The sequence below is a fragment of the Purpureocillium takamizusanense genome, chromosome 8, assembly GCF_022605165.1.
Source record: "Purpureocillium takamizusanense chromosome 8, complete sequence".
Lineage (NCBI taxonomy): Eukaryota > Fungi > Ascomycota > Sordariomycetes > Hypocreales > Ophiocordycipitaceae > Purpureocillium > Purpureocillium takamizusanense.
This window is the reverse complement of record NC_063075.1, coordinates 2,114,653-2,137,224: the sequence shown is the minus strand read 5'-3', so window position 1 is coordinate 2,137,224 and position 22,572 is coordinate 2,114,653. Positions and strand designations below refer to the sequence as shown.

Sequence of the window (22,572 nt, the reverse complement as noted above, 5' to 3'; positions counted from 1 at the left end):
TATCTGCGCCAGTGTTTACGCGCCCTTGTGATTGACACGACTCTCCGTGTCCACAAAGTATTGAAGGCAAGGACTCGGAGCGAAATCAGCGTTTGCCATGTCGGCTGGACGGTCGTCATCCGATCATCACCCCCACACTTTTCATGACACGACGAGCCGGCTGATTTCGTCCCATATACTTCGCGGCGTGTAGTAGTGCGGGTGTCCCTTCCATTTACACCGTATTATCCTACACCTAGATAAACGCCATAATGCTTTGGGCTCACCCCATATCTGATTTGGTTTGACTACGAGCCTCCTAATTGCTATCACACGACATCGATATCGGGGTTTTAATACGATACGCGACACCGTAGTCGCGCGTCCACCCCAAGGTTTCCGGCCCGGCGAAGCATATCGACGCCGCAGCACGCCAAACACCACTCCTTTATGTCACGCGGGAAGCCATCTGCATGCGCTAGGTTGCTCTCCCATTAAACTTAGAATCGCGAGTGACACGAAGGGCACAATAAACACAGAGCCGCGCTGATTGAGACCGCGTCCTGGAAGGTATAAAATTGCACCCGACTGCGCTGAACCATCCGCGGTCCTTCTTCATCCTTTCATCTACCAGACGCGATTTGCACTGCTCGATCAGACTTCATCAAGCACTGTCACGCTCACAAGACAACTCTACAAACTTCTGCACGACACTTTCCTGTCCACATCACGTTCTTCATCATCGACAAGACACTACCCATTCTTCGACATATCTTCCAAGATGGGCGTCCTCAGCAACAACAAGGAGAAGCGACCTGTCAAGGTCCGCGTCGAGAAGCGCGTGTGGCAGGAGCGCCAATACCACCCAGACGGGCGGTATTACATTCTCGACCACAACCCCCCTCCCCCCCGCAACGTCAACAAGAGCGAGGTTCAGAAGAACCTCAACACCTGCAAGCCCAAGCCGGACCTCACGGTCAAGGCATGGAAGATCAACGAGGAGAGCTGGGAGCAGTGGGAGCCCGTCTTCCACCACGTCGCCGTCAAGTTCCGCGTCGACCACGGCGGCAAGGAGAAGCTCGAGGAGCACATGGCCGCCAAGCGTGAGTACGACGGCTACCAGCACTGGCGCTGCAAGATGTTCCGCTCCGCCTGTACCGGCACCCTCAAGATCGGGTTCTCGGTGGACTTCGCCGCCCGAACCTTTGGCATCTTGTACGTGCTCTTCATGACCGACGGCCTGCCAGCGCGTCTCGCCACGCGCACAAGCATCGCGCACTCGGGCACGACTGGGTGCTCCTTCTGGACGGAGCTTTCGCCGTCCGACTGCAAAGTCGTCCCCTGCTGCGCCGACTTGTGCGAAGATGTCCCTCGTCAGGGGGATATCTCCATCTACGAGCATGGCCTACGCATCCGCCAGCTCAAGAGGGACCAGGCCAAGGACAAGGCCGAGTCCGAGCGCGAACAATGCACCATCCGTCGCAGTCTCGGGTGCAAGATCCGCGGCCTCGAGAAGCAGAAGGAGGCTCTGGAGGAGCAAGTTGACAAGCTCGTCCAGCGGAACCGGGCCTTGGAGGCAGCGGCCGGCAAGTCGCGCAAGAGCGGCTTGGGTAACAAGAGAGGTCGCGAGGACAGCGGCTTCGGGGGGATGGAGGACGAGGAGACTCGGGGAGTCAAGGATGAGGAGAGCTCGGATGACGACATGCCTCTCGTTCCCAAGCGTCGACGCTTGGCATAATGGGGTTCACGGACAAGTCCATGATCCAGGACTGGGCGGGGAGGGGACAAGGGGGGTTGCATTTTGGAACGGGCGTTTTTGGTGTCATGGATGGAGTTTGGGGCGTTGGGGATGGGGACTGGGTTTTGGGGGAGTCTGCTAGATTGTCATAAGGCATCATGGCCTACGGGTGGCGGAGACTGGGGAAAGAAGCAGCGGAGGATATCATTATTAGGTGCGTTGTGGTGATGGGGCGTGAATGGCGCAGGGTGTACACTCGGGTACGTAGTATGAATGCTTCTGGATTAATCTCCATCGTCTCTTGTGACGATTTCAATCCGTGACTGCGCTGGATGTTTTGTTTGGAAGGTGGACGGACCGTGTCGTGGGTTGACGCGGTGCAGGCGACTGGAGGTTGTAGTGCGTCGGTACAAGTTATGGGGGAGGCTCTCGCAACGTTGCTGCAGCAGGTAAGCAAGCGTTAGGCGTCTGTCGCTGCCAACCCACGTAACGGCCGCTTGTTTATTGCATCGGCCGCATCTTTCCGCCTCATTAGAGACTATAAAGCTAAGCGTGTCTACTTTTGCATGCAAGCATCTGATACATCAGACTTTTTGCCTTGTCGCGTCGTGCTTCCCATTCTTGCGGGTAACACTAACACGATGTGCGGCGGAAGAGCACGACGGTGTCACTGTGGGGTTTATTTGGTGGGCTCATCGCTGGCGCAGCAGGGTCTGGCTGGCCACTGGTGGCGCCGACCTCGGGTTATCCGGCCGACGACGGCGGAAGCCCGATCTCGGAACTGCACCATCGAATCACGACCCTGTCCTTGTCCGGCAAATGCATCGATGTCTCATGATCTCTCACTCATCAGGCGGCAAACTGGATTTATAAAGTAGAGAGAAGCCTACATCGTCATTATCTACTCTTGGGGTCTCTCAGAGGTCCATCACACCCACACCTGCGGGGATCGCATTTTCCAGGATAGTAACGACGGGCGAGACTCGAGCGCATCATGTCGTTGCCGCGCGACCAGCAGGCTCACTCGACGGTCGTCGTCATCGGGTATCGCCTCATCGCTCCGTAGTCCCTTGTAAGCGGCCGCTGACGATGCCTACAGAGCCGGTATAATTGGCCTCACATGCGCCCTGCAGCTTCAGTCTGAGCTGTCTCGACGCAAGACAACACGGCCCATCTCAGTGCTTCTCGTCGCGCGCGAATGGCCCTCCTCGATCCCCGGCGCCCCAGCCCGGCACTCCACCGACTATGCCTCCATGTGGGCGGGCGCACACGTCCGGCCCATCCCGGCGACGACGCCCCAGCTGCGATGCGAGGCCGCCTGGCTGCGCCGTGCCGTGGCCGAGTTCGCACGCCAAGTCGATGTCGAGCCGTGGTGCGGCGTTACGAGGACGCCCGGAGTGGAATACCTCGAGGCGCCTGACCAGGGATACCGGCAGCAGACCAAGGATTCATTCGAGCGGGAGACGGGTCTGGGGGGATATCGCAAGTTGGGTGCAGCGGAAGTGCCCGAGGGTGTCGTCCTGGCGTACGAGTATGATACGTTTTGCATAAACTCGCCAGCATACTGCGAGCATCTGCTGCGCAAGTTCCTCCTGCAGGGGGGAAAGACCTTGCAGAGAGACTTGAAGAGCGAGTGGGAGGCCTTTACGTTGCGTGAGGATGTAATTCTGGTGGTCAATGCCAGCGGCGCTGGCTTTGGCGATCCCAAGTCGTTTCCAACCCGAGGTTCGCCCACCATTCCCCGGAACCCATCGCACAAGCTAACAAATCTGACAGGCCAAACGGTTGTATCAAACCTATCCCATGTGACGAAGACGGTCACTCGACAAAACAAAGACGGCTCATGGAGTTTCCTCATCCCTCGCTTCCTCAACGGTGGTACCATTGTCGGCGGCACAAAGGAGCCAGGCGACTGGCGGACGGAGCCAGACGTACCGACACGGGAGCGACTCTTGTCTGCCGGTCTCACCCTCGAGCCCTACGCGCACGACGGGCCGGCTAGGGACGCCGCGGAAACGGCGCGGAATTGCAAGGTCATTGCCGACGTGGTCGGGCGACGACCGACTCGCGAAGGGGGCGTGAGGCTGGAGGTAGAAGAACGACCGCTGGTCAGGCTTGACCAGGAGCCGGCAAAGGGACGGGTCATCCATGCGTACGGTGCGGGCGGCCGCGGCTATGAGATCAGCTGGGGCGTGGCGAGCGAGGTGGTGGATTTGGCGATGCCGCTGCTAGCGCCTGAGGCTCAAATCAAGGGGAAACTGTGAAGTGAATAAGCCGGACCTTGGGTGACGAAAGGGGCACAGCAAGATGAGGCTCAATGGAGATGATGCTATTGAGAGACTAAGCCATGGCTGCGGCCTGTGGAGATGTGCCCAAAAGGGCACGCATTCTATGTGACCCTGCATCCGCCGCTTCACCCCCTCACCAAATGACACCTTGACCCCGACCCTGACCAAGGGTTGATTTGCCTCTTGCATACAACATCAGCATCACATCACACCATGGCGGTCAATAAGGCGCCCCTGCTGCCAAAGCTTACGGTACGTTCAATCCTCTGACCAGTTGCAGTGACTGTGGCAGCACTTTGTCTGTCGTCAACGCCCGAAGATGACCTCTTCTGCGAGGCACCCAAGCCGCCGACTGACTGTGCATCTGCTCGCAGCTTTCAAATGGCATAACCATCCCGCAGATCCAGCTCGGCCTCTACATGATGCCGCGCGGGGAAGTCACCCAACCCATCCGTTGGGCTCTGCTGGAGGGGTACCGCGGCTTCGACAGCGCCCAGGCATACCACAACGAGCGAGAGGCAGGCGAAGCGATTAGCACTTTCCTCTCGAACCCAGACGACAACAAGGAGGGGTTGCGCCGCGAGGACCTCTTTTTCACCACCAAGCTGGCCAGCTGCAGCACCTCGTACGACCAGGTACGCCGGTCCGTCAAGGCTTCTGTAGATGCGTGCGGCCTTGGCTACGTGGACTTGTTCCTGTTGCACAGCCCGTACGGCGGCAGAGAGGCACGACTGACGAGCTGGAATGCTCTCGAAGATGCGGTCGACGACGGCGAGGTGAGGATGATTGGTGTTAGCAACTTTGGCGTTGCTCACGTACGTACCTGACTGGTTTTTTCCGCTATGCTACTTGGACAGCGCAAAACTGATCCGAGTAGATTGAAGAGTTGATGGCCGCGAAGCCGCGAATAAAGCCTGTCGTCAACCAGATTGAGGTGCACCCGTTCAATACGCAGACGAGCATCAGAGAGACATGCGCGAAGCACGGCATTGCGGTGGAGGCTTACGCACCTCTTGCGCAAGCTTTGAGGATGACGCACCCCAAGATAGTGCAGCTGTCTAACAAGTACGGGTGCTCGCCAGCTCAGCTGATGGTCAAGTACGTAGCCCGCGTTTCGTGCCGCGGTCCGACTGTCACGAACATTTGATGCTGACAGTCTGAGCTAGGTGGGGGATACAGCATGGCATGGTGACCCTGCCCAAGAGCATGCATCGCGAGCGTCTAGTCGAGAATGCGGATGTGAGCGAGCTTGCCATCTCTGAGGAAGACATGGCCGCCATGGATGGCCTTGACGAAAAGCTAAGCACTGACTGGTAGGTGCTCCGTTGACACAAGTGAGAAGCCCCGTGCTCACGGTGAACAGGGACCCGACGGATGCACCGTAAAGGCTCCGTGATAGCTTGTGCTTTCAAAATATGAAGGGCGAGCAGACAGCGTGAGACCAAAGAACCTGAAGAACACGCTTGACAGATAGCACCTCCCCGGCGCAACCATACATAGGCTGCAACTTCGTCGCTGAAGGCCAGACACCATCTAGGCCTGGAACCGGAACCGTGGATCTCTTGTGCTAGTGATTCCCCCCGTCGTGTATTCGGCAGAACCCGTCAAGCCTTGCTCCCGGTCGCGGCGCCTGTTTTCCCATCTCATCCACATCGAATACGCTAGTGTGGCCGCGATGACGAAGGAGCACATCGACAAGTTGGTCCTCAAGCTTGTAATGTAGCGAGGCGCCTCCTCAGTGCGATAAATATTGCTAGACAATAGGCCCCCGCTGTTGCCTGCGGACGTGGCCAGCCCACTCATCATGGCGCGTGCGTTGAGGTTTGGGATGTTGATGACCATCCAAGCCGCACCAATGATTTGCGATGGGTACGCCTAGGTAGCGTACGTCAATATTGAAAACATCAAATGCCTCGGAAATATAGGAGCTGCATACGCCTGCGGTACATAGAAACATAGCAAAGTACAGAACCGATGTGTTGGAAGTGTTGATCGTGATGAGAAGGAGGTAGCCGATCAAGCTGATGATCGTGGATGCGGTCCCGTGGAAGCCTCGCTCGCGGAAGTAGTCTGACGACTTGCACCAGCATACCAAGAAGATGGCGCCGGTAAGAGCAGGGGCAACGGTTTACTGGCAGACTTAGCCCTACGTAACGAAATCTCCTTGGGGCGGATATCAGAGCACTCACGAGGTTGGTCTTGATGACGCTGTAGCCTAGTCGTTTCACAATCATGGCGAGGAAGTTGGCATTAGACGTCAAGGTGACCCCGGCCGTAAAAGAAAGCACGATACGGATGTAACCGTGCACCGTCCTAAATTCCCCAAACGCTTCTCGCCAACTGAACCCGCCTTCGAGCGAAGTCACGGAGTCCTGCTCAAGACGCGCACAGGCCGTGGCCCTCTCCTCGTCTGTCAGAAACCACGCCGAGGCTGAAGAGGAAGGGAGCAGCGCAAGTAGAACGAGCGCCCATAGAATCGTAAGCCCGCCCTCGAGGGAAAATAGATAGGACCAGTTGGGTCGTGAGCCGCCATGGATGTGAAATATAGCGTATGCAAAGAGGCCGCCAAACGCAGACGACGCAACCAAGGCGGCGTAGAAGATGCCAATACGGGTGGCTAGCTCCGCCCTCGTGTACCATATAGACAGATAGTAGATGACGCTGTCTCCATAATCAGCTCAAGTCGGGTCAGGAGCGGAACCCCGTGGTGGGCGTGACTTACGAGGAAAGAAAGCCCGACTCGAATGCCCCAACAAAGACGCGGCAGATGACAATGTCCCTGAAATCCCGTGCGAAGCCACTAGCTAACGACGCGGACCCGAAAGCGAGGAGCATGCCGGGAATGGTCCACCGGGCTCCTAGCCACTTGGTGAGGAGCGTGATGCCAGGGCCAAACACAATGAAGGGGATTTGATAATACGTGAGAACCTGGTTGAACTGGTTGCCCATGAGACCGAGGTCCTCCTCAAGGCCTGCCGTGTGCGCGTTGGAAACATTGCTTCGATCAAGAGAGCAGCACCCAAAGCGTGTAAGTATCATGGGAAAGGTCGGCGGCGGCGATTTGTGCACCATTCAAATGCAATGTTGCGCCGCGGTGGGTTCTCACTTCAGAAGATACGCGACTGTCAAGAGTGGCAGGAGTATCAGGTCTGACTTGCGCTTCAGTCGCTTCACGACCTGGGGGTTCAACTGCGACAGGGGAATGTTGCAGATGAATGTCTTGCTTCTCGGCCTTCACATCAATCTCGCCACCGTTCATGGTTGCGGCATCACCGCGAGAATGGGTCTTTGTAGCTTCCATGGTGAGAAGGGTAATGGTGGGTTTGGGTGGCTGTAAGGAGGGACACCAACATTTCGGACCTTGATCGGCTTCCTTGCTAATATACTCTCCCGGGTCCCCCTCACATGGAGAGAGGTGGTCGGGGTTGGGGAAGTCTCTTGATGTCAACTCCGAGGGATCAATCACCGAGATAACATCAGATGTCAGTACGTCGTAGACACACTTCAGGCCGCATCTGGTACTGACCTCGCCAACCCCGCCGAGCCTACCTGCGTCACCAGGTCAATATCTATCTACGTACTAAGTTACTAGCCCGAAGCTGCCAACTCAAAATCTACCCCAGATTTACCCCGGGACATGGGATCGACCAAGATCCAACCAATCTTTGCTGCGCCGCATATTGCCCGCGCCCGATATGGGGGGCTCGGCTATCAACTTTATCAATCACTGACGGCCAAGTTTATTGGGCGGACCCGTCCCTGTGTTGTTTGTTTGCCTGTGCGGGTAAATGGCCAGGCTCTTCTTCCTCCCAAAGCCGTCGGGTAAGCCGGCGTATAGACCGGGTGTCCCGACCGGCGGTCCGGATGCAAGTGGAGACTCCTGCCTCGGTTCTTGAAGCGAGATCGCCCGCGTTGCTCGTCCTCCCTCGCACAAACCGCGACATCCTTCCCGATACCCTTCCCGACATGTCAACCGGCGGTGCTGCACTGCTGCTGCTGTGCCTGAGACACTCTAATGCGTGGACCCCTTGCTGCGCAGCGAGAGCCCCGGTACATGTGGTACGTTAGTTACTACTAGCACCGAACCCCTAGGTGGTGAAGGAGCCCTCGTCGTCCACATGGCAATGGACGGGAGGAACTCCGCCAAGGCGACCAGGCGGCGGACGCCCCAGGCGTGTAACACTTGGTTCGTCGGCGCCCTTCCATTCATTCCCCTCCAGTCCGCTGTCTGTGTGTCTGGTGCCTCTGCTGCCTGTCAGCTTGCAGGCAGTTGAGCTTTGCTTGGTTGGGTCACGATGTGGCCCCCCGTGTGGGAGACACAACCACCACCAGCAGCAGCAACCCTTGAGTGACGCATGTTAACACTTTCTCAACTCCCAGCCGGAGACGCAAGACCAAGTGCGATGGTGTCCGTCCCCGGTGTCGACACTGCACAAACCGGGGCATTGCCTGCCACTGGCCCAGCCCGGGCATTGAGCCGCTCCTCCTGTCGTCGCCTGATGGCTCTTCAGATAGAGCTGCGGCCAACTACCTGCTCGCTGCAGAGCCGGCGGTGCTGGGGCTGAGACTACCGGAGAAGCGAGTGCTGCGTCGCTGCTTCGAGATCTTCTTCGAGTACCACTTTGCCGATAATTTCTGTTCCTTCTTGTACCGGCCGGATCTGGATGGAGATGTAGTGGACTCGCCGTTCCTGTCTGCGGCGATGCTGTGTCTCTCCTCTCGGTATCTGACTGCCGACGAGACACATGACTTCTTCGGCTTGGCCTCGGGTCTGGATGTGTGCAAGACCTACACGCCGCTTGCGCGCGCTCTGGCGAGGGCATCATCGGATGACCCGTCTGGTACGGTTCCCCTTGCCCCCACCGCCTACATGTAGCCTCCCTGCATGGCTCCGGCATCGCCGCGTCCGAGCATGTATTGACACTTTTTGCCTGCAGTTGCCAACATCCAGGGCAATCTCGTATTGGCCCTTTCCGAGTTTATCAACAATGAGGGCTCAAGCCATTGGATGTACGCTGGCACGGCCATCCGCATGGCGCAGATCATGCGTCTCAACAAGGAGTACCATCAAAGTCACACCCTCAAGGAGCAGGAGATTCGCCGCCGGACCTTTTGGGCATGCCTGTTCATGGACAAGCTACTGGCCTTTTTCCTAACCAAACCGCCCACCCTGGCAGCCATCAACATTGCCTGCGCTCTGCCCGGCACCGATGCCTCGTTGGCGTATCAGGAGCCGACGAGGGGCATCACCGTCGCGACAATCGGGTCCTTCGCTGGCTTTCCCTCCGAAATTGGCATTCTGCCGTACTTGATCAAGACGGTATGTCTGTACGGTGATATCGTCGACATGAACGTGTGCAACCACCGCTTTGTAGACAAGGCGCAGCCGACGGATCCCCTAAGCACTTTCCACCAGAGCCATGACGCCATGAAGATCTGGGTGGACGCGCTGCCCCCGAGTTTGACCTGGTCAGAGCAAAATTACGCAAATCATGCTGCGCTCGGCCAGGGCAAGGCCTTTGTCGCCATCCACTTCCTCACGCGCAGCGCCTTTTGCGTGGCACACCAGGCCTATCTGCCCCAGCTCGACGGATCGTCTATCCTCGTCGATGCCGTTGACGCGGCAGGCTGGTCTCTATTGCACCGCGAGCCCGAGCTGATAGCCACGTGCGTCAGCAATGCCTTGGCCACGGCGACCATGGCGTCGTATCTCTATGGCAGCAGCGCCAGGGCAAGGTCAGATCTTCAGTCCGTCTGGGTCGCCGCGTCGCTCTTTTCTGTAGCCAACACGCTGCTCTGGCTGCAGTACTCCAACGACCCGCTATACGCGGATGCAGCCACCATCGAGAAGGCGGAGGCCTTCTTCAACCTCGTTCTAGACATCATGAACCTCTGGGGCGTGCATTGGCGCGCCGCGCGGCAGTGGATGAACACGTTCAGGGCCATGCGGGCCATGTACCGCGCGGCATACCTGGGCGAAGTGGACGACACCATACTGCTTGGCGGCGACGAACTGACGGGCTCGTCCGGACCAGGGGCGACGGCGGCGGATGAGGAGAGCCCTTCGTCGGGCGGCTACCGGCCGCGGCCCGGAGACGGGTACATTTCGCTGAACGTTGTGCCGAGCTTGTACGACTCGCTGCGGTTTCTGGCGAGCGATACGTCTGCAGAGCCCAAGAGGCTGCAGTCGGTGTGGATGCAGTTTGCGAGCGGGTGGCCGATCGACTTTCTCAATGAAATGCCCCCGGGGGAGTCTACGGTTGACTCAGAGTGTCCATAGAAACCGAGTCCGTTGCCCACCTCTCAAAACTGTGCGTGCCGATGAGCTAGTGATGAGGAACGGAGTTGGACGTCAGCGATTAACTGGAGCTACTAATTATGTAGATGTAGACAGACCCCTCTTCAGTCCCTACGTGGGGACATGGAGTTGTACGCGGGGGCCGAGGGGCGTTCCGTCGGCTTTACCGATGACGGCGCAAATGTCCAACGGCATTCGCTGCGAGCCTTGATCGGAGTCTGTTATTTAGTTGCCGTTCCAAGCCCGTGCTGCTTGAAGAAGACCATACCCTGCCCCACACGATGTGGCTGCAGTGATAAAGATAGCATTCCTCGTCAAACCATCAAGGGTCCATCCGATTTGGACGACAAGTCACTCCGTCTCTCTCTCTCTCACACACACACACACGTGAAGAACACACAAACTATACACAACAAACATCCAAAGATGGCTGCCGCGACCAACGGCACCGCCCTACCAACGGTGCCAGCTGCTGGCCCGAAGCTGCCCTCGGCCATCCACCCGGACTTTATCGACCGGTTGGACGAGGACTTCATCGCCTACTACAACGAGCACCTAGGCATCAAGCCCGTCACGCACAACGTGACGATTGAGGACATCCGAACGTACCCCGGGAGGTATGCGTCGCCCTGGTACAAGGACTTTCGGTTCGAGCCGTTCGTCAAGGACATCAAGATCAAGTCGGATGACGGGCACGAGTTTGGCGCCCGCGTGTATACCCCCGATGCGAGGACCTCGCCGTTTGGCGCGGGACCCTACCCCGTATACATCAACTTCCACGGTGAGTTATCGTCGCGTCGTGCTGGTATTAGTGGCCACCACATCCAGGCCGGTGAATTGCTAACATAGCTGGCAGGGGGCGGATATACCTTTGGAAGCTTGCAGGGCGATGCAGAGCTCTGCATGATGATCCGTGATCGTGTGGGAATTCTCGTGCTTGACGTCGACTATCGCCTGTGTCCCGGTGAGATTTGATGCACCGATATTGATCCCACTCGCCCGACCCGTCGAGCTAACCTTTTCGCAAAAGAAAACACGTTTCTCAGAGGGCACGACGACTGCTGGGCCGCCATTCGATGGGTAATACACGCATCGTCACCGTACTGAATTTTTGAAGAGGCTGACACAGCGCAATACAGGTTGCCAGTCACGGTCAAGAGATCAACGGCCGGCCCGATTCCATCTCCATAGGAGGCATCTCCGCTGGCGGCCACATCAGCGCTGTGGCACAGCAGCTTGCCCGGGACACCGGCCTTGAGATCAAACTAGGTGAGTTTTTCTTCCCGTCTGTCACCAAACACACACCACCGTGTGCTTCACCTTGTACGGGAACACTCACTTACACGCCAACCAACCAACAAAAAGCTGTTCTCGCTGTCCCCGCCACCGACTCCCACCTCGGCCTGCAAAAGGCTTCCGACTCGCCGTACCCATCCTTTACGGAAAACGAGTTCGCCCCGTGCCTGAACTGGGCACGCATGAAGTACTTCATGGACCACTGCCAGCCCAAGACGGACGCCCAGCGCGCCGAGCTCGCCGCGCGTCCGGAGTGGCACAGCAGCCCCATCAAGGGCGACCTGCGCGGCGTGTGCGACACCATGGTCCTGACGGCCGAGCGCGATCCGCTGCGTGACGAGGGCGAGGCCTACGCGCGCAAGCTGGTGGAGGCGGGCGTGCGGGTGACGGTCAGGCGGTACACGGGCGTACCGCACCCGTTTATGCACATGGCGACGATTAACAAGGCCAAGATGTACATCAACGACGTCTGTGCGGAGTTGCGGCGTGTTCACGGGGCGTAGGCGGATGTAGTTATGAATAGTCATATCTACATAAACATGTGGCAAATAGACAGTTTTCATGGTTAGCATCAATGCCCACATACAACGCGCAGCCCGGCTCCGCCCAATGTGTACTGAGTGCGGTTCTAGGTTTCACTTTTTCACGGCTATGATAGCCGAGTCGTCGAAGCGAGTGAACTTGCGCGTGTCCTGAATCACCAGACCTGCCTTATCTAGCAGCTCCCCCCAATGCGACGCGCGCCGCTCCTGCGCGTCAAACATGACCTTCATGGCGATGCTCAGGCCAGCTGTGTACTCAATGCCTGGCGCACCCTGCGGCGGCTTCTCGTCCGGCAGCGACTTGTCATCGATGACTATTACGCTGTCGGGGCCCATGGCCGGGAGCTGTGCCTGTAGGATGCGGATGCATGTCTCATCGTCGTTGTTGTGCATGATTTGCCTGAAGTAATACACGCGGGCGCCTAAACCATTGATTTGCCACGTTAGTTAGTATCCTGTTCAGTGATTCATGTCTCTATGCGGAGCTCGAAAAGACGAGCCAATCCTACCTTTGACTGGCTGCTCAGTCAGATAGTCATAGCTCATCTTCTCCATGCCCTCCACAGACAAAGCCCTTTCCAACACCGGCGGACGGTCTTGAAGGACGATGCGACCCACGAGGCCCGGCACCTTCTTTCTTAAGAGCGCACACTGCTGTCCGTTGCCGCCGCCGACATCGACAAACGCGACATCTTCATCGCTGAGCCCCTGCCCCATCTCAGCGGCGAAATCGACCGCGTCGAGCCACGTCGGGAGGCTCGCAAACTGTGCTTCCATGAAGCGGTGAAAAGCGCCCTGCTGGACCGGATGCGACTCCATCCACGTGTAAAAGTCCACATCCGAGTGTTGGCCTGTCTTGAATGCATTGAGAGCCTGGTCTGGATGGCTCAGCACTGTATTGAGGGCGGCAAATCCCGGAAGGCAGTTGTCATGGCTGCACACTGTCAGCTTGTTTGGCACACTAGGTAGGCCAGCCAACGACATGCAAAGAGGCGGACACATAGAAGTAACTGACAAGTGAGTAACAGCATCTTGGAACAGCGGCACCAGCATGAGGTTCGTCAACTTTGTCGCAGCGTATTTGCGCACGTCGGCCTCGCGGACCATGTCCTGGGTGCACAGGTAGTCCAGAATTGACTCGAGCACGCCAATCTCAAGGGCCGTGGCATCTTGAAGTGCACTGAGACTTATGGGTTGTTTCCCCGAGGCGGCAAGCGTGGCAAAGATCTTGTGCTCATGAGCAATTCTTGTGGTGATTAGGGGCAGCGGCTGCAATAACGTTAGCATACGGACGCATATCCCGTCGAACAGATGGGATGCATCAAGCGGCTGCTCGTCGGCTCCCTCTGTGCTGTCACCCGGAAAAACAGCTCTCCTTTCTAGCCTATCCTGCCCCAACTCTTGGGCGCGCTTCTGCAGCATACAGGAATATAATGCCGCGAGACATGAGACATGGGGTCCAATGGGGTTCAGACGCACCGAATATGCCAGTCGCTGGACTGTCTCAAACGGCTGTTCCAACGCTACGGAAACAGCGCGAGACAGTTGCTTGACCTCGAGCCGCTGTGCTTCGTCTGCTCCTGCTAGTACAGCGTCCGGGTCGTCGAGGACAGAGCGCAGCTGCCGAACGAGCGAGTCCAAATCCACTCTTGGAACCGGGTCATCCATGATCAATCGCTGCGTCGTTTCTTGAGTCGTTGCTGCGATCGGCGTTTAGCTTGTATCTCCCGCGGCATTTGCTTTTGAGAAGTTGTCGGAGCACAGAGCTTGCTTTTTGTTAATTGCCTTTGATCCCTGGCTGGAATGGAGGGGCTTGGAGAGTGATGATTTGATGCGAGTCACTCCTTGTCTGCAGGTGTTGACCGAAATCCTGGACATGCCGTGTTGGCATCCCCTCCTTTCCTTTCGCCAAGAGGGCTCATTCGCCGTCCTTGTTAGTTTCATTTCTGCAGCTCGGGTTCCTCCCGTGTCCGTTCAGGAAGCAAGAGACGCCAGGGGTGAATTCCGCCAGCCATCAGCACCTTGGTCTAAAACAGTTAGTAGTTTGGTAGGACGCGGATGCCAATGACAGGCCCGCAGACGCGACGCCAAAGGGACCAAAGACAGCTATCCTGGTGGTCGCCAGGATGGCCACCTCGATCCCCCCCCCCGTGGCGGCCAATGACTCTAGGTTGGTGACGGCCGACATCCACTCAAACCTACCGGGACGGCGCGGAACAACTTCCTAGGGGCATGCGCTAGGGATGGCCCCCTCCTTTTGAAGGCTGGTGGGCAATGAGGTAGTATTCAGGGTAAGGGCAGGGAACACATTGATGCTTGTGAGAGGTTGTCTGTTAGAGACGGCGTGGCGCACCGCTGGCGCGGTCCCGTCGTCGTCAACAAGGATATGCAGCGGGGAGGCATAATGGCAGACCCGGCGCAGGACAACCCTGCAGCCCACGACCTTGGGTCGGCACCTGGGGGCCAAGGCAGTGACGTGAGGCTGTTGCAAAGAGAGTCGACCTTGATCCTCCGGCTCCGAAGTTGCGGTACGCAATACCAGACGTCTTCCATGATGCCTTCATGTTGCGACCTCTCGATGCTGCTCTCCACACGCCATAATAGGATTTTTGAATGATCTATTCCAGGCCGAGCGTCCCCGTACTTCAGTGAAGATATGGCTCAAAACGCCGCTCCGTCAACGGCGCCGCCTCCCGTGTGTTAACACACTTGCCTCCCCCCACCCCCTTGCTTCGTCCCGACGCCGCTTCTCCAATCACTACCTATATCCAGCCTACCGAGGCAACCCGGGTGGCCCCAGTGCCATGTCAAAGCCACAACACCCTACCAGTCTCTCGGTATTCGTTTTTGTCACTGTTTTCTTTTGCAGCTTCGCATGGGCCTGGGCGCAGCGCATCCATCACACATCCATACCGTCATTGACCCGGCAATCCTGAACGGTCAAGTGCCGTTCGTCCGCCGCGCGGCAATGACCGGTCAGGCCCCTAACACTGATCTTCGACCCCTAAAACTGATCATCGATTCCTACTCGTCGTTTCTGCTCGTGCATATCCTCCCCTCCCCTTATGCCTTCCCTCCTATACCCCCTTCGTCCTCATCATGTTGGCGATGCGAACAACGCGGGGCCCCTGAGAGACGGCGCATCCATCAATTTATGTTGTCGTCAAGTCCAGGTTCCGACCTGCACAGTCACTCACCATGTGACTGCCGTAGATATCATCTTCCAGAAGTAGCCAGGCCGTTCTCTGAGATATCTCTCGCGCTCTTCGGTCATTTTCACTTCTTGGATCTGGCATACGGATAAATGTCATGGACGGCGCGGACCCTGCCCCCGATCGAGGACCAACGGTCCTGAGAGTCATTTGGACTTTGACGCCGCTTGCTCTCGCCACCGCAATTCTTCGAATTTTTGCAAGAATAAGGAACAGAAGGTTCGGATGGGATGACATATTCATGATCATAGCCATGGTATGTGCGGTGCTGCCCCAAAACTTCAACACCGTCCCGCTGCTGCGTGTAGGCACCGGTATCAGTGCTCTGACAGTTGAGATTGTCTATTCCAGGGGTGCTTCCTCGGCTGGAGCATCACCCTAACACTATACGCCCAACGTGGAGGACTCATGCACATAGAGGATGTCAAGACGACGGGCCCCGACAATGTCGCCACAGTCTTGCTCCTCAACTGGCTCAGCCAGCCGTTCGGCATCGTCGGAGTCGCCGCCGGCAAGATCTCCGTGGCGGCCCTTCTCTTGGGCATCATTCGGCTCAGCGATCTGCGCTGGCATCGCCTGTTCCTCTGGACCGTGCCCATTATCCTCGCGGCACTCATTGCCGTCGCCTGTTCAACCTTGACGTTCGCACAATGCTCGCCTGCCGCGGCGCTCTGGGACAAAAGAGTCGTCGGAAACTGCATCGACCCCAAGGTCATGGGAGGCTTCGGAACCTTTACAGGATGTATGTCGCATTTTTGTTTTTGATAGAGTTCTTGGTATAGCATGCGCTCTTGCGTTTGATGGCTACTGATCGGTGATGCAGCGTTCAACACATTCGCCGACGCATCGCTCGCCATTGTCCCCGCCACCATATTCTGGCAACTCAATAACAGTACTACCGCAAAGGTTCAGCTCACGATTGTGTTCGGCCTCAACATCTTGACGTCCATCTGCTCTGGTATCAAGACCCAGTATCTCGTGGAGCTGGCCAACCGCGAAGATCAGACATGGGCGACGTATGACATCTTCGTTTGGGTCACGGGCGAGCTCTTCCTCATGATCGTATGCGGTTCCATTCCGACACTGCATATCGTCCTTACCTGGCTTCGTTCGGCGGCAGACAGCATTGAGAGTAAAGTCTCGTCGTATGCATCTCGCAAATCTCCGGGCTCGTCCAAGGCAAAATCGTCGAAGAACAGAGGGTGTGAGGAGGGTCTCGACGCCAGTGGTGCTCATGAGAACGATGCGGAACTAAGCGATCTGCCGCAAATGAAGGTCAAGAAAAAGACTGCGGTCGAAAGCACAGCATACTTGCCGGTCAGCGAAAGCTTGGATCGACTTGTTGAGGAGAGGAGCATACCGGACAACAACGTGCGACTGGGCATTCAAGATCCTCGGCCAGATTCGGCCCATACCTGATGACTCCGAATAAATGAACGTAGGCCTGATTCCCCGGTCAAAATCATGACAATTTTTCTTGGGCACGAGGCGCCACTAAATACAAATATATCAATTATGGGAGCGCACTGACAGCACTCCAAGGAGCAGAATCTCCTGCCTTATGTTACGCAACGTAAATCATCAATCATACAATTACTCTCGTTGCGGAGCTGGAAGGAGCCGTGAAATGGTCGCCATGAGTGCACAAGGAAGAGAAGGAATTGTCGTTCAACCGTTGCCTGCGTCGTAAAATACCCTTGTCCCGTCGGCGTACCTCTCACCGTCCATTAAATCCTGTAAACCCGTGTCCCATTGCCGCAAAGTCCGTTTGGTACAAGAATGAATCGTCCATGGTCGTAAAATCCGCTTGTGTGCTCATGGGGCCGGAAACAGTCGCTGGAGGCAACATCCATTGCTCTGGCATGGAGAACGTGGGATCTTCTTGGTCGAATGTGACCCCATTATTCCATGCCTGCACGGCCGCAGCGGGGTCTATTCCATTCGCCGCCGCAGCTTGCAGCGGCAACGTGGGATACGAGGTAGTAGTTGAAGCAACCGGAGGGGTTGGAGCCGGCAGAACCTCTCTCAAGCCCTTCGGAGCGAGAGTGCTACCTCGTCGTGGCGCGAGACTCCGGACAGTCCTGACGCTATCCCTGTGGCCGAGGCCAGACGACCCCATGATGCTGCAGCTTTCATCAGAGCCATCGTCCATAATAACACCTGAGTCTGGGCGGGACGAGATCGCCCTCGGTTTTCTCGAGATTGTGCTTTGGCGATTTGGCTCGTTTCTCTTGTTGCTGCGGTTCGTGTAAGGCATGCTGCGAGCGGCGGTTGCGCAGCCTTCCACAGCTTCAATGAAGCATTGGTGAAACTTTGTAGCCAGCGTCTCTAGCGTCGCCGGGTTGGAAATCTTATTGCGCAGTGATGTTTGAAGGAATTCGAAAGAAGTCAGGTACTGCGCGGAGAGTTCAAAGTGTTCAATGACAGGAGTGAAGTCTGTAAGCCTGTTAGTTAGCAGCTGCACACCCGTGCCGTCAAGTCTCATGTGTCCAGGGCGCATAACTGACGGTATGGCCGAATCATCCCATCATCGTCATCTGGGAAGAGTATGTTCCAGATCTCTCTCCACTGAACTTCCGGCGAAGTACCGCTGGCACGTTTTCGGCTCACGAGCTTGATTGCAGTGGGCCCGTCGATGCCTGACTCGGGGTCGTGGTCGGATATGTCACACATGTGCTCCTTGGGCTGTCGCTGGTGATCGCGTAGCTCTTTCCTGCTCGGGAAGTCTCGCGTGCAGCGATCGCAGACGAATGCTGACGGGTCATCGCGCTTATGCTGCTTCACGATATGTTGCCTGTCCCGGGGGTAAGTCCATGTCATGATGTGGGGGGTTTACAACTGTGCGAAAGTCACTGCTTACCTGAGCTCTGCAAACTTTGGAAAGTATGTCATGGCACAGCTATGGTGGTCCCGGACATTGAAGCGATGGGGGTTTCGCTTCCTAAAGGGGCAGCTGAGGCGGAGGTTTTCCTCCTCTCTGGGACTCGGTCGAAGGCGCTTGGACGGGCCGAACCCGGAGCCCTCCCCGTCGCTGTACTCCTCTCCACCGTCTTCATTGCCGGCGGTCTTCTTCCGTTTGCCCTGAGAAGGTTCTCCAGCCGTCCCTTGCGAGGGCGTGGTCGACGAGCTGGCGGTAGACATGGTGTGGGCTGCCCGAGTGTCAGATGCGTTTTGCCAGATGTGCTGCCCTAGATCTGTGAGGAAGTTGGAGGCAAGCTGGCGGATGACTGCCGTCGGCGCAGAAGCCTCCCGCAGCTCGATGCCGTAAACCGACTGAAGCGCGAAGTCCAGCATCGCGTCAACGTCTTCGGCGGAGAAGTCGTCCGAGACGACCGATGCGACGTCTGACGGACCCGGAGACGCGCATTGGTCTAGAGTCTGCGACCACTCCGGCGCATCTTCAACAGCGACGTCCCCCTCCTCCTTCACGAACGGATCCTCCAGGTGACTGCGAACAATTCGTGGTCAGCACATCGACATCATGTTATGGAGCCCGCTGATAGAGGTTGACGCACTGCACAGACGGCGTCTGAATGGCGGAGTCCAGCTCGCCGCCAACGTCCCGCAGGCCTTTCAGTTTCTCACCAACGTCAGGGTAGCCGACGAGGATCGGCGCCTCGTTGTCATCATTGATATACGTAGAGCAAGTAGTCGCGCTCGAGGGCTGATGGCGGTGGCGGATCCTACTGGACGGCCTTGAAGAGTCGATGCAATGACTGGCGAATCGCTCTTGCAGGTCGCTGGCGTAACTTGAGCTCAACGGGCTGGCGAGCGTAGAGACGGAACACGTGGTGGCCGAGTCCGGGACATGGGCCGAGGAGATGCTGCTGCGCGTGGATTCTGTGCGCGAGCGGAGGCGGAAGGTTGCCGGGTTGAAGTGAAGGCTTTCCGGGAAGCGCTTTCGGTTCTGAAGCGCATCGGAATCCGTGCCCCACGGCGCGTTCTTGTCGCACAGCTGCAGGTTCTGTCGCCGGAGGTGAAGAGGAATGCGAGATGGATCCGATGCGCGGATCCCGGGATTGGGCGTCTGCTCGGCCATTGAGATGCGAGAATCTTTGTTGTTTTTTATGATGACGATGATGATGCTGATGATGACGGACTGGGGCTGGGCGGGGGCAAGCAGGTCAACTGCTGCTGGTCACAAAAAAAAGAGAATTGTTCCTAGAGATTGACAAGAGTTTCGAGCGAGTGGATGGATGCTTTTGGTGGCAGTTGATGAGCGGCGTCGGGCGAGCAGTTGTTGAAGGAGCGACAACGCGACAACACGCACGACCAACGCGACGTAAAGAGACGACGAAACCACGGGCGAATACGAGCAATGAATGGCGGCTGACGAGCGGCCTCTTTGGCTGATTTTCCCATTTGGATCCTTCAGGCTTCATCCATGCCCCATGCCCATGATTGAAGCCACCGATCCAAGCCCCCAAGGCTGCAGCAATCCAGGGGCAGTGCTCTCCAAGGCACCGCAGGCGACCACACACACACACACCCCCCAACCGACAGCCCCTCGCACGTCCCCCGTCAAGCCCGTCTTCCAATTGGGGGTGTTCCTCGCTCCCTCGACGGGCGCTGATTCGCTGGTGATGGCCGTTGTTGCATGAGCTGCGTCGTGGGTCCCGGCCACGCTGCTCCTGTCCAGTCAGCCTTACGATGCCGAAATTGGCATGAGAAACCAAGGGTGAAACGGGGCCGCCGATGGTGGAGAAGGTGACGGGGGAGGAGGAGGACTGGAGTCACTGGACTCTTGAAGAAGGATTGACCAGACCGGACCACACTGGACGCGGGGGATGGGACATCTTTCAGGCACCAGACCAGAATATATATAAGCCGACCGGGAAGTAACTAAGTTACATAGTAACCAACTTGAAACGTATGTCGGTTCGTTCCTGCCATGGGCTTCCACGTGCTGATCTGACGTGCAGTTGGCCTCGACTCTTCCACGCCCGGCTCCTTCCACCAGACGCGGCAATTAGTCGTCAACGGTGCTCGGCGACAAGAGGTGCCGTTTTTCTTGTCCAACCGAGTTTCGCGGTCAATCATGAGGCCGTGACTAAGTTAGTACGCAACTACTACTTTCGTACAGTACGTGCCTGGCGTAAATTGCCGTCTGGTTGTCAACGTTGTATTCTTGGATTGGGGGCCTGATATCCGCTCATCCTTGTCTCATATCCCTGGTGGTAATAAGCTCACTCACCATCAGCTACTACGTACAGCCCTGGAAGTATTGATGAAGAAAAAAAAGGTCGGTCGGCCGGGTGTCCCGATCGGCATTGCCACAAAATGGCGTCAATGCGAATTGATGCCTAGTTTCTCAAGTCTCGCCCTGCTCTGCTGCGATGCGCTCCGTGATTGGGCCCTTTGCCAGGTGCGGGTGTTTCAAGACATGAGACGGCTGATGGTCAGCCAAGGCCACATCACCCATGCGAACCGATCTGTGTCCTGTAGTAACCACCCGCGAAGGTAATACGTACCAAGCGGTGGACAGAAAAAGAGGCACCGCGAAATTCCTCGCCCCCTCTACCATAGACAGAATAGCTATAGAGGATAAAAAAAAAAGAAGCTATAATCTTCTTTAAGGGACTTGATTAATATCGTGTTAAAAGAAGGCGATTTTTTATTGCGCTTATCGTTATTTTCGTGGAGGATTTTTGCCACGCTTTGATCGTTTCGCCCGCAAAGTTGTAATTGCGGTGCCTCTTTTTCTGTCCACCGCTTGGTACGTACTTGAAATACATGTGGAAGCTACCGCTCGTTAGCTTCAGGGTCTACAAAGTTGCCGTTGAACCACTTTTCATCTGCCTACCCGCGGCATCTCGTCAAGGTTGTTGTTGTTGCCCTCTCGGCAGTCCAATCAACAGCTGCATTTGGTTTGCAGTAGGATGGCGCCAATTGCCAAATTAGGTCCAATATCAGACATAGCCGCCCCCCCTTTCATCCATGACTAACGATGAATGCCCTTCGGGCCGGACAGTTGCGTCGTCGGATCATTGACAAATTTTCATCTCTAATGCATCCGGGCTGCTTTACAGGCTCACGTGGCTTCGGCTGCGTCGTGCTGTCGTCGCGAGTGATGACAAAAAGCCTTTATCAATGCTGGCAGGTCTGGTGTCTGCGTGAGACTGGTCGATGTTAGAGGATAACGGGCACACACACGTCAATATGGACAAGCAATGACGCCTCGCATGACCGCGCACGTTGATTACGATAAGATACGCGCAAAGGTAGATATTGTCAGACTCAAGCACCAGGAGAGATGTAGGATATATACAGTACAGTATATATAATACTCGTAGAACGTATTTCTCGACGTCTTCTCCTAGCCCCAACTGACCATCGATGTTGTGGTATTCCACCTCACGTTTGTCAAGATGCGATTTCTGTCCGTCCTATTCTTTGCTCTGTATTTTCAGGGTATTGCCGCCTTAGGTCAATATCTTCCTCGCTACCTTTACTGTCCCGCTTCGAGTCCGGCCAAATGCTTGACGGCAGCTTACAAATGTATCGCCTCAAATTTGACGTACCCACGCTTCGCTGAGGGGTTGCTGGGCCCTGCGCGTTGGAACGCATTGATTATACTAGAGAAGTGCAAGACACAATGCAAGTGCGTCCCAACACGTGCAGCAAAGGCCAGAGGTAGCAGTCGGAAGCCCGATGGAATACTCACAGGCAACAAGTCCCCAAAGACAGGCAGCAAGGTAAGCCTCTCTCTGCCACACATGGGCTGGTCATGAATATAAACAATTAACGTGACAGGCTCAGTCTCTGAGTCCGGAACATGAATGGTTTTGCAGACTAAAATCGACCGAAGATGTACCAAACACAGAGGTACCACCAGACGGCAACGTCCCATGCCCAGGATCGCCACCACATGCACCGGACTTGACGCCCAAGTCTCCGAAGCCACCCGAGTCACCTAAGTTGCCGCAAGACCTGGTACCCTATGATCCGGAGCTCGACGTGTTCCAATGGAACTTTGACGGTCCGAGTCCCAAGCTGATCTGGCCTGCTGGCTACGAAGATCAGCTCGAATGTCTTTGGGCGGACGACATGGATATGGAGTGTTGATGTCTCCTGGCTGGCACGACCGCTACGGCGTACTCCTCCCACGCCCTGTCCGCACAGAACCGCAATGTGTGAGAAGTTGGTGTCTTGTCGTGGGTTCGGGAACGAAGTGCGCGACTCCCCGACTTGTCACTATCGAGTGGTTTGCGTGCCTGTA

At 56.6% G+C, this 22,572-nt stretch overlaps 9 protein-coding genes across 9 annotated transcripts; 6 read left to right on the top strand and 3 right to left on the bottom strand.

Annotated features, from left to right (window-relative positions):
• Positions 1 to 760: 760 nt before the first annotated feature.
• Positions 761 to 1,717, top strand: JDV02_008686 (uncharacterized protein; the record flags this gene model as incomplete). Its single annotated transcript, XM_047990307.1, has 1 exon — positions 761 to 1,717. One exon carries the CDS (start codon positions 761 to 763, stop codon positions 1,715 to 1,717), a length of 957 nt encoding a protein of 318 aa, XP_047846314.1.
• Positions 1,718 to 2,711: 994 nt separating this feature from the next.
• JDV02_008685 (uncharacterized protein) lies at positions 2,712 to 3,981 on the top strand (the record flags this gene model as incomplete). The annotated part of the gene is made up of 3 exons (XM_047990306.1): positions 2,712 to 2,761; positions 2,817 to 3,442; positions 3,494 to 3,981. The coding sequence occupies 3 exons, from the start codon at positions 2,712 to 2,714 to the stop codon at positions 3,979 to 3,981; spliced, it is 1,164 nt and encodes a 387-aa protein (XP_047846313.1).
• A 237-nt stretch (positions 3,982 to 4,218) lies between these two features.
• Positions 4,219 to 5,390, top strand: JDV02_008684 (uncharacterized protein; the record flags this gene model as incomplete). The annotated part of the gene is made up of 5 exons (XM_047990305.1): positions 4,219 to 4,257; positions 4,380 to 4,820; positions 4,883 to 5,103; positions 5,172 to 5,318; positions 5,369 to 5,390. The coding sequence occupies 5 exons, from the start codon at positions 4,219 to 4,221 to the stop codon at positions 5,388 to 5,390; spliced, it is 870 nt and encodes a 289-aa protein (XP_047846312.1).
• Positions 5,391 to 5,538: 148 nt separating this feature from the next.
• JDV02_008683 (uncharacterized protein) lies at positions 5,539 to 7,264 on the bottom strand (the record flags this gene model as incomplete). Its single annotated transcript, XM_047990304.1, has 6 exons — positions 5,539 to 5,880; positions 5,942 to 6,082; positions 6,195 to 6,666; positions 6,728 to 7,003; positions 7,112 to 7,182; positions 7,244 to 7,264. The coding sequence occupies 6 exons, from the start codon at positions 7,262 to 7,264 to the stop codon at positions 5,539 to 5,541; spliced, it is 1,323 nt and encodes a 440-aa protein (XP_047846311.1).
• Positions 7,265 to 7,948: 684 nt separating this feature from the next.
• JDV02_008682 (uncharacterized protein) lies at positions 7,949 to 10,290 on the top strand. The gene is made up of 3 exons (XM_047990303.1): positions 7,949 to 8,191; positions 8,386 to 8,846; positions 8,943 to 10,290. Exons 1-3 carry the CDS (start codon positions 8,124 to 8,126, stop codon positions 10,283 to 10,285), a joined length of 1,872 nt encoding a protein of 623 aa, XP_047846310.1. The 5' UTR covers positions 7,949 to 8,123; the 3' UTR covers positions 10,286 to 10,290.
• A 276-nt stretch (positions 10,291 to 10,566) lies between these two features.
• Positions 10,567 to 12,102, top strand: JDV02_008681 (uncharacterized protein; the record flags this gene model as incomplete). The annotated part of the gene is made up of 5 exons (XM_047990302.1): positions 10,567 to 11,084; positions 11,160 to 11,267; positions 11,334 to 11,383; positions 11,443 to 11,572; positions 11,669 to 12,102. Exons 1-5 carry the CDS (start codon positions 10,730 to 10,732, stop codon positions 12,100 to 12,102), a joined length of 1,077 nt encoding a protein of 358 aa, XP_047846309.1. The 5' UTR covers positions 10,567 to 10,729.
• Positions 12,015 to 13,809, bottom strand: JDV02_008680 (uncharacterized protein; the record flags this gene model as incomplete). Its single annotated transcript, XM_047990301.1, has 4 exons — positions 12,015 to 12,563; positions 12,651 to 13,075; positions 13,157 to 13,410; positions 13,621 to 13,809. The coding sequence occupies 4 exons, from the start codon at positions 13,807 to 13,809 to the stop codon at positions 12,235 to 12,237; spliced, it is 1,197 nt and encodes a 398-aa protein (XP_047846308.1). The 3' UTR covers positions 12,015 to 12,234.
• Positions 13,810 to 15,055: 1,246 nt separating this feature from the next.
• JDV02_008679 (uncharacterized protein) lies at positions 15,056 to 16,923 on the top strand. The gene is made up of 3 exons (XM_047990300.1): positions 15,056 to 15,609; positions 15,705 to 16,095; positions 16,177 to 16,923. The coding sequence occupies exons 1-3, from the start codon at positions 15,451 to 15,453 to the stop codon at positions 16,770 to 16,772; spliced, it is 1,146 nt and encodes a 381-aa protein (XP_047846307.1). The 5' UTR covers positions 15,056 to 15,450; the 3' UTR covers positions 16,773 to 16,923.
• Positions 16,728 to 19,703, bottom strand: JDV02_008678 (uncharacterized protein). The gene is made up of 4 exons (XM_047990299.1): positions 18,869 to 19,703; positions 18,214 to 18,801; positions 17,861 to 18,147; positions 16,728 to 17,789 (listed from the first exon to the last, which is right to left on the bottom strand). Exons 1-4 carry the CDS (start codon positions 19,390 to 19,392, stop codon positions 17,071 to 17,073), a joined length of 2,118 nt encoding a protein of 705 aa, XP_047846306.1. The 5' UTR covers positions 19,393 to 19,703; the 3' UTR covers positions 16,728 to 17,070.
• Between the last annotated feature and the right edge of the window lie 2,869 nt (positions 19,704 to 22,572).